At 39.3% G+C, this 9,900-nt stretch overlaps 1 protein-coding gene across 1 annotated transcript in view; it reads right to left on the bottom strand.

The window, feature by feature from the left end:
- Nucleotides 1-3,334: 3,334 nt before the first annotated feature.
- Nucleotides 3,335-9,900, bottom strand: part of CNTN4 (contactin 4) — a 496,981-nt gene continuing 490,415 nt past the window's right edge. Inside the window, exons 21-22 of the mRNA XM_027121429.1 lie at nucleotides 8,379-8,547; nucleotides 3,335-5,993 (exon numbers count right to left, since the gene is read on the bottom strand). Of these exons, the coding sequence (XP_026977230.1) occupies nucleotides 5,893-5,993; nucleotides 8,379-8,547 (270 nt within the window). The 3' untranslated portion in view covers nucleotides 3,335-5,892. The remainder of the gene's footprint in view (nucleotides 5,994-8,378; nucleotides 8,548-9,900) is intronic.

Raw genomic sequence — 9,900 nt, 5'->3', positions numbered from 1 at the left:
TTTAGCATGAGGGGAAAGGGGCCTCCTTTCAGAATGGGCAGTCTGACTGGCACATGGTAATCATATCCTGGCAGGAGGGCAGAGCCTGGGGAAGTCACTCTAAATGGTGCCAGGGATTCTCCACCTTCTAGTTTTGTTAGGGTCAGAGATGGGGGCATACGAGCCTGGTAAGAGAAGTTAAGAATCATAGCCAAACTGTAACCCTGAGATACTCTCTGCCTACAGGGAGGGAGAAGACACGAATGCCAGTGATTTAAATACCAGATAGTGGATAGACAGACACTCATGAGTATTCATGACACACTCTGGAATCACAGAAACGAGAGGTCAACGCCAGATAGGGAAATTGAGAGAGGCTTTGTGGAAAACTTGGTATCTGACTGAGGACCCTACCACCTAACTTCTTTTATTAACATTATTACATATTTTTATTTTATTAATTTTATTATTAAAATGATTAAATATTAATATTTATACTAAGAAGTGAAAATACTTAAGAAAAAGATGATAATGGATGTGTCAGGTGAGTTCAACTCATTTTGGTTACGGAACGCACCCACATTCTATGTCGGTTTTTTTGTGACTGTCTCAAGTCACTTGGGAAAAAGAACAATGGCTGATTTATAGAATAATTTGCTAGTATTTGGAGAGCTGTGATGCTAGAACTTCACAAATGTTATCCTGTCGAATAAGTGGCAATTGTCTGAATATGTAAGGCCCCCGTGTGTGTCATTTTGTATAGAATAATTTGGGGTAGGTCCAGAGATTGACTCTAAGTCTTTGATTTTTAAAAGGCTTGCTCCTGAAATCACTATGGGTGGCCAGAGGATTCTTCAATTGTCACAAAGGAAAATACAGCCAATTCTTAAATCAAGACTACAATGAGATATCACCTCACACCACTCAGAATGGCCATGATAAAAAGTCTAAAAACAATAAATGCTGGAGAGGGTGTGGAGAAAAGGGAACCCTCCTACACTGTTGGTGGGAATGTAAATTGGTACAGCCACTATGGAGAACAGAATGGAGGTTCCTTAAAAAACTAAGAATAGAGCTACACATGATCCAGCAATCCCGGTCCTGGGTATATATCCAGAGAAAACAGTTGTTTGAAAAAATACATGTTCATTACAGCACAGCTTACAACAGCCAACACATGGAAGCAGCCTAAACGTCCATCGACAGATGAATGGATAAAGAAGATGTGATACATATATACAATGGAATACTACTCAGCCAGTAAAAAGAAAGAAAGAAGGCCATTTGCAGCAACATGGATGGGACTGGAGATTACCATACTAAGTGAAGTAAATAATCAGACAGAAAGACAAACATCATATGATATCACTTATATGCAGAATCTAAAAAAATGATACAAATGAACTTATTTACAAAACAAAAACACTCTCAGACTTAGAGAATGAACTTATGGTTACCAGGGGGAAAGCATGGGGTTGGGGGGAGGGGTAGATTGGGAGTTTGGTATTGACATGTACACACTGCTATATTTAAAATAGATAACTATTCATGGAAAAGACTCTGACAAGTACAGGTTTCTGGTAACTGACTATACTGCTGAACTGAATGAATAAGCATTTTCAGAACTCTAATGGAAAACTGATGAACTCATAAAAGTGCTAACAAAAGATCAAGATGAAAAAAAATTAATTACATGGAACTGAGTGAACTGATGAGGATGATTATAATTTTTGTGACTTTCTGTTTGAATAAAAAAATAATAAAATAAAATAGATAACTAACAAGGACCTACTGTTTAGCACAGGGAACTCAGCTCAATATTCTGTAACAACATAAATGGGAAAAGAATTTTAAAAAGAATGGATACATGTATGGGTATAACTGAATCACCCTGCTGTACACCTGTAACTAACACATCATTGTTAATCAACTATACTCCAATATAAAATAAAAAGGAAAGAAAAAGAAAATACAGCCAATTCTTGATTATCTGTGTTAATGGAGGTGAACAGTAGCATTGATAATCCGATATGGTGTGCAAAAATCATCTGGTGGTTGATTACATTAAAATACTTTAAAAATTACATGACATTTTAGTAGCTAATTATGTACTATTTATGTACTTTTTAGAATTCAGCATTCCTGCAGCATATCTGCAGTAAGGTACGGGTTGTGGGAGAGACTGGGAAAAGGTTCATCAGGATAGAAGGCTGCTTCCCAGATGTAAATAACCAAAAATTTGATGGTAGGAATAACTCAATCATTATTTTAAGATAAAAGCTTACGGCAGCTCCCACCTCAGGCTGGAAGAATTCCAAGCTCACCTGAAGATGAAGTTTATCACCCATGTCTTCTGCTCCCGTGGAAAGAAGCTGTTTCGTACACAGGGTCTGTGGGCTTTATAAAAACTCAGGAATGCTGAGAGAATCCACTTATCTGGCAAAATAGAATCTCCTTTTATACAGTTAAATCACAGGTGGACTATTCACACACAAAATGAGCATCAGAGGAAGTGCTGGGAAAGATTAAATAAGCAAAGCAAATGGGCACTTTTCTAGTGCTTCTCCTTCAGAGTCACTGTGCAAAACTCCCAAGCAGTAATACATCCCCCCTGCCCATTCTAACTGGTACTAAGGGCTGGGGAATCCTGCCTGGAGGGCTAAGCATAGCGAGTGTGCTGCTTAGACCTTCTTAGCATTTATTATCCCATCTTCTAGAAACATCATCTCAATTTTCCTTTAACAAACTCTCTCTCCCTTGAGTGCACGATCGAGATGCTCAGGCGGTATGACACCAATTGGATCGATCAGCCTCTTCTAGGAATTTGGATACTGAACAGAGTGGCATCAAAATCAGAAACAGAGCCAATTCATCCCCACAATAGCTCCCCCCAAAGACTTTGCAAAGTTCCTGCAGGCTTGATCCTCGGAGTGGCCTGCTTCTTATTCTCGCCAAGGCTTGGGCATTCAGTGTCTCCTTGGCTCATGTTATCTGACCAGGGTCATTCCTTTTTGTTCGCTCAGGTTATCCAGAGTTGCTTCTGTGGCTTGCAACCAGTGAGCCTAACCTGCAACAACCATGGAAACCAACAAATCAGACACGTTTGGGTGAAGGTGTCCACGGGGCACTTTTAAAAAACATCTTGAGCTCGGTCAGACTCAGCTAATCCAGGGCCTCATGTATCAGATGATGAAGCTGAGAGATTAAAGGACTTTTTCAAGGCATCAAGTCAGAAGCCAGGCCTTCTGACACTTTCTGCCACCTTGCAAAATAGTGACACAGTCTCCTCTGATTGGTTCACTAGGGCACACAGGTAGGCAACTGATGCAAAATGCTACTTCAAAGACCCTTTCGATCAATTAAACAATGATTATTTATTGCAAGGCACTGTGCTAGGCACTATGGAGAGTACATGGAAGATAAGACCAAAGTCCCTGCCCTCAAGGAGCTTACAATCTAGTTGGGAAGACAAGGCATACATACAAGGAAAATTAAGTAACAATACAGGAGTTAAGTTAAAATGCAAGATAACAGTACAAGAGATTTCCAAAAGTAGTACCTGATTAATTACTAAATGAGGGGTATCGACAGGGCTTACAGCTCATTCAGAGGAAGGATGTCACCGAGGACTGGAGTGTGGGAAGGCTTCACAGACGAGCCTACCCTAGGACAGTGGGGATTCAGGTGATAAAGAACAGTGGGGGGTATTTCAGGAAGGGGCAACCAGATGCCCAAAAGGCACAGAGGTGAGACCAAAAGCGAGCAGTGTTCAGGGGCCAGTGAGGACTCTGTGTGGCCGGGTACAGAGTTAAGCTGTTATTACATTAAGAAGGGCCTCAAGTTTAGATTCTATCCTTTTAGCAGCGGGGTTGGGGAAACCTTAAAACAACAGATAGCCTTAGATTAAATACAGAAAAGACATAGCTAATGCAGAGGATCTATTCAAGTTTGATCTTCAGGACATTTATTTGTGGATGTTTGTCCCTCTCTACCTCCAAAGAGGATTTGCAATGATGTTTTCAGGGTTGTCAATTCCAAAGGAAGAGCTCTGGGTCAACTAGCTTTGGATCGTGACCAGAGACTTCTGAGTCCCTCTATGATCTTAAATTATAACTAGCACAAGGGTGAGCTCACAAATTCCCTGACAGGCAGGCAGGAAAAATGCTCCCAAAAGACAAGTATCTTTACAAATGACAGAATATTTATTAACAATACCTTTAAAAAGAGATTACATATGCTAGATCACTGGTAAATATTTACACTGGGGTTGGGAACTACCTGGGGTATCTTTTTTTTTTTCATTCATTTTATTATTTTGTTGATTTTTTTTGCATGTGATTTAAAATTTTGTTTTATTTTAACATAGAAGTAACCATATCAAACTAAGAAAGGAACACAGCTTGAAATACTGACAATATTTTTTTTTCCAGTTACCACCCTAGTTTTTACACAAGTGGAATCCTGATTATGACTTTATTGGATAAATATAGCTAGAAGGTTGAAAAGTTAAGGAAAAATGACAAATTACAGGCAAATTTGAGCTCTCTGAGAAAGAAGAAAAGGTGGCAGCGTGTCTACATGTGAAAATTTTTATAGAAAATTTCATTGCCTTTTATATGCACTGTTCCACTAGTGTCAGCTTACAAAACCTCCCCCATTATTACAAATAGTTCTTTTCATAAGAATACAGTTTTGTTGATATTGTCATTTTCCAATGTGTGATTTTAAGACGTAGAAGATGAAACTTGTAAAGCAATGAGGCTACCTACTGCAAAACAGGAGACTCATTGAGATACCACACCATTGTACTAAAGATCTTTTATAGAGTCATGAAAAAAATTCTTTGTGGCAGCTAGGTGCTGAAATAGGAGAAATCTGCCAGACTCCATACATAACTTTGATTCAAAAGAAGGGCTCTATTATTAAAGAGATACACATATTATCTATAAGAAATTTTGTAAAGAAGTTACGAATCCATCAACAGAGAATTACCCTTTTTGTTGTTAAATGTACATTCAAGACAGATACATTTAAAGATAGTAAAATTATCTTTTATCCTTTGAAAGACATGGTTGACTCTATTAACTTTTGGTCTATGTTACTACAGGATATTTAACTTCCAATGTCATGTCTAAGATAATGCTACTGCTACAAAGACAATGTTAACTGAGTTGAGGGAAAAGAAAGTCTTACCGTAGGATGCTAAATTCAGGGATGGGAATATTGCACAAGGTGCCTCTTGGGCAAGTTAGTTTAGGTTTTGAGATTGCAGCCATTCCTGAAACCATCTCAGGTTGTGTTGAACAACAATATTCACAACAGGGCTGGAAAGCATATTGTACGTGGCAAAACGACTCGATTCAGTACATTAGTCATCCCAAGAGTCATTTCCATACAGCAGCCTTGAGTTACAGACCAAGTCTTCAGCTGTTCTGCCACTAGACCCTTATAAAACTGTACAAGAAATCTGCAATGTATTTACCAAGGTGAGTTTCCAACTCTGTCTTTAAAGGAACTATTTTCAAATAATAACCATATGATCGTGTTGCCCATAGCATTTTACAGCAGAGGAAAAAAATTAATATCTACATTTCATGTTAACTTTAAAAAATTCTATAAAACACTAAATATATAATAAAAAATATGCATATAAGGACATATGTAAACTGCTTTGGTAACATCATATTACAGATGTCTTCAGTGCATTGCAGAGTTTCCAAAGAAACTTCAGACAAAGCTAGATTTGCTTTGAGGAAGTACTGTAGAATGCCATTCCTAAAGAAGCAAAAAACATTTTTTTTTCCAGTAATAAGATGTACTTGAACAACAATATTACTTAGTACTGGGTGTCTTCAAAACAACTAGCTAAATGTTGCTTATATTATAAACAGCAAGTCCTTTAGAGAACTGTTGTCATAAACTGGACCTGGCTGTGAGGGAGATCATGATCGTACTGATGGCCGACAGCGTGCATGCGTTGGAAGTGGACGGCCCCGCTCCTCTTGCATAGGCATCTGGAGAGAGAAGAAATTTACTCACCTCGGCAACAAAGGGAGGCGGGGCCCCAGGGCTTTTGGAAACCGAAGAACTATCTGAAGTCTACTGGAAATGACCATCTCTTGTTGACTTTTCTAGTCTCAGTTCTATGACCCCCTAGCTATGAACCTGGGAGCAGGTGGGGGACATCTCCGGATCTCTGTTTAAGCATCTGTAAAAGGAGGGTGTCCCCCTCTAACATGAGAAGAAACTTCAATATGACTGGTAACATTACTGATAAATACTATGATATCCATGATGCCGCAAAATAAACATTGACGTTCCCTTTCGAATTCAAGCTTAATGCCGGGCACAGAGCCACATGACATTTAATTCCTATAAAAACCCTGAAGACCTCTGGTATGGTTATCACACCATTTAACTGCTAAGGAAATGGGGGCCCAGAGAAGTAAGATAAGTCTAAGATTACCCAGTTAGTAAATAACTGAATTGGGATTCCAACTCATGTCTGTCTAAACATACCTTTTTATTTTATTTTATTTTTTGCCCAACAAGATAATCTCAATCCTTTTAAAACTTTTTCTTATACATCTTACATTTTTTCACAGTAAGAAGTTACCAACTGTCATTTGAGGTTTTATCAAGATCGTAAGATCTCTGACCAACAAAATGGAAAACCTCTTGAGAAAGAGATCATGTTTTGCTCACAGTTACATCCTTATCATCTAATAATTTTACCAATAAAATTGCTTAAAATGTTTTTATAATGAATTAAACCAAGAATCATCAGTCAGTCTTTAAAAAAAAAATAATCCTTGCAATGATAAGCAAGTATGAAGTCAGATTTAAAGAAAGTGAGATAAATTAATCCCAAAACAAATTCTCATCTTGTGTTTTTTTTGGCCTGGAGGTAATTTCCACAACTCACCATAAATCTGGTTCCTTCCAACAGAAGTTAGAGTCCTCTTCTGATATGTAGAAACCAATTCTCCCCAGTGTTTTAAAAGACAAAAATGCCTTTAGTGTTTGTATGCAAAAAAGGTGCAGTAAATATAAACCTCATCTGGAAACTGGTAAATTACTCCTGAATTCGGAGCATGTCTTGGGGCAGCCTTGGTTTCCCACCTGAAGTCCTGTTCTATGTCCATTAACATTAACAAGTGCTTATTCAGAAGAAGGGTGAAATGACCATTAAACATTTTGTTTTCTGATTTGAGGCATCCAAATTTTATAGATATAATTAAAAAGTCTTAGTGGATGCTTTACTAAAACTTGATATCAGCAAGAATACTAGACCCTTTCCTCATCTGAAAACTACTATGATGGACACTTGGCAAAGGGGCTGAAGCTCAGAACTCTGTAGTGAGGGTTGCCCATGATTTAAAATATCGTATCTCCACTGATGGCTTGAAAGTTCGTATCTCCAGCCTTCACTGAACCCCTTATCTCTAGACTGTTAAATCCAAAGGCCAATGAAAATCTATACTTAGATACCTAATGGCAATCTTATACTTTTTATTATTGTGGTAAAATACACATGACGTAAAAGCTACCATTTTAAAGTGTACAATTCAGTGACATTAAGTTCACTCCAATGCTGTACAACCGGGACTGTAAGCTAGTTCCAGAACTTTTTCATCATCCGAATGGAAACCCAGTACCTGTTAAGCCACAATTCACACCGCTGGCCAGTCACTACCAGCCACTAATCTGCCTCTGTGGATTTGCCTGTTCTGTTTTTTTTCTTTTAATTTCAAATAAATAAAATCATACAAAAAAAAAACCCCAAAAATAATATGCTGCTGAGATATTTGCAAACATAGTATTTGAAAACTAAGTTGAATGTATTTGGCTCAAAAAAGAACACACTCTTCAACAGTCTTTGTAAACAAAGATAATCTTGACTATCTGTACACATGTGCATTTATGTACATATGTTACATACGCATGTTCAAAATAAACAGTGTCAAGTTCAAAATATTTTCGGCCAAAGACATTATATTGTGTCACTACGGACACGTTTCCAGAGCATTTTGAAGAACGCTTTGCTTGTTCTTCCTGAGTCATGCTTTTAACTTTCTAAGCTGTAATTCTGGGGTTATTGTAGATGCAAACTACATGGGTCCACATGGAAAAGCCTGGGTGACTGATTTGGGGCTGCTTTAAGCTGATCTTTGATAGCCAGCTGATTAAATCAGTCAACACTAGTCAAACTGTCTTCTGCACAAAACTACCTGAGGTCAGCAAATACCAGTGGTCTGAGGAAGGGGGATGGTATCGTCCATTTTTATTTTAGCTTTTTTTTTTTTTTCCGGGCTTAATTTCACCCTAGCCCTGACTCACTGGGAAGCTTAGGAGATAGGGCAGACAGGGAGAAGGGAGGCAAAAAAAGACATTCTTACTTGATATCTTTGGAATTCGAATCTGTTCACTGCTGCTGCCATCTCCTCCATCACTGAATGGCTTAATTTCTATTATATAATCTTCATCAAAAGGCAAAGAAAGCTCCACTGATGTTTCATTTGTTTCAATGACAGATGTGCTGCTTTGTCTGCTCCATCTGTACAAGACCTGCCAATGTGGAAAGAACAGGTATCACCTGCTGTCCTCACAAAGGCTCCAAGGATGGAGCATTCCTTCACTTTCACCTCTGGGCACCCGTGAAATGCAGGGACACCGAGGTTGTCAGGCTGCCCACTTGCATTTGGAAGGCTCATTTAATAGCGAGGGGCATGTCTGCAGCCACCACTGATTTCATTATGAGGAGAGAGTTTAAAGCGTTGTGCAGCATGGCAGCGGGGCTAGCATGAGTCTAACGACGTGCTGTGTGGCCTCATGTAGCCTCTGGAAGGTCAGTTAACACACATGGAGAAGGTGGATGTACAGAGCTCAGTTACGCATGAGGGTCTTTGGCATGAGGACAGACTTGGCTGCTGTGTGACCGTGGTCTACTTATTTTCCCGCTCTGAGCCTCACTGCCCACATCTGTAAAACGGGGACAATAACACCCATTTTTCTGGGAAGTCTTTACAATTGCACAGGACTGAATAAAATGAAGGGCTCAAAGGAAGCATGTAAGAAACAGTATCTATGAAGCCTTAAAAGGAACAAAAGGTACAAACATATACGGCAAAGGTTAGAAGCAAAAAGTAAGGTGTAAAAATCAGGCCAAAAGTTATCATTATTATTAATCCTTTGGAAAGAGGACCTTTCAGAACAGGGAGAGCATCTCTGAAAGACAAGTGCTATAACCCCCAGAGGACGCTGGACCGCTTTTTCAGCTACACAGAAAAGAGGGGATGTTATGGGGCAATTACTCTCACTCTAGAAGTGTCTGTAGCTTCAACAGTGCCACTCTTTGTTCCCCTTCTTGGTTTCCTCTGGGTCAGAGACTAGGCTGGTAGTTCATGTGAAGAGATAGGCAACTAGCTCTCTTGAAAATACATTCACCACCTGGCATTGCCTACTGTGGTCACCAACAATTCCCACCAGGAACAAAAGATAAAGGCCCAGAGAGGTGCACCTGCCTTTCTGGATATGATAATTGTGACAAGAACTGTCCCACAAATACTTTCTGATGTTTACAATGAGCCAGGCACCCTATTGACATGACCATATTTAACTGCCACAACAACCTGACAGGACAGGCACGGTTATTCTTTTCTGCAGATGAGGAAACTGAGGCCCAGAGATGTCACAGAGCTGGTGAGTGGTAAGATGAGGGCTCCTAAGCCTGTACTCTTAAATCACCATAACCCATCATTTCTCTTGACAATAAAAAAAAAAAAAAAAAATAGGGTTGGGTAACATGAATGGTTCTGGTCCTGGCTGTGTGTTAGAAGCACCTGGGGAGCTTGTAAAAAATACTGAAGCTGCAGGTCACTGGTTCTCAACAGGGGTGGGAGGGGGGAGGACCAGTTTTGT

Source organism: Aethalodelphis obliquidens, unplaced genomic scaffold (assembly GCF_003676395.1).
Source record: "Aethalodelphis obliquidens isolate GAN/ISIS:26980383/991018 unplaced genomic scaffold, ASM367639v1 scaffold22, whole genome shotgun sequence".
NCBI classification, from domain to species: Eukaryota; Metazoa; Chordata; class Mammalia; order Artiodactyla; family Delphinidae; genus Aethalodelphis; species Aethalodelphis obliquidens.
The sequence above is the reverse complement of the archived record's forward strand: the minus strand, read 5'-3'. Positions and strand labels throughout refer to the sequence as shown.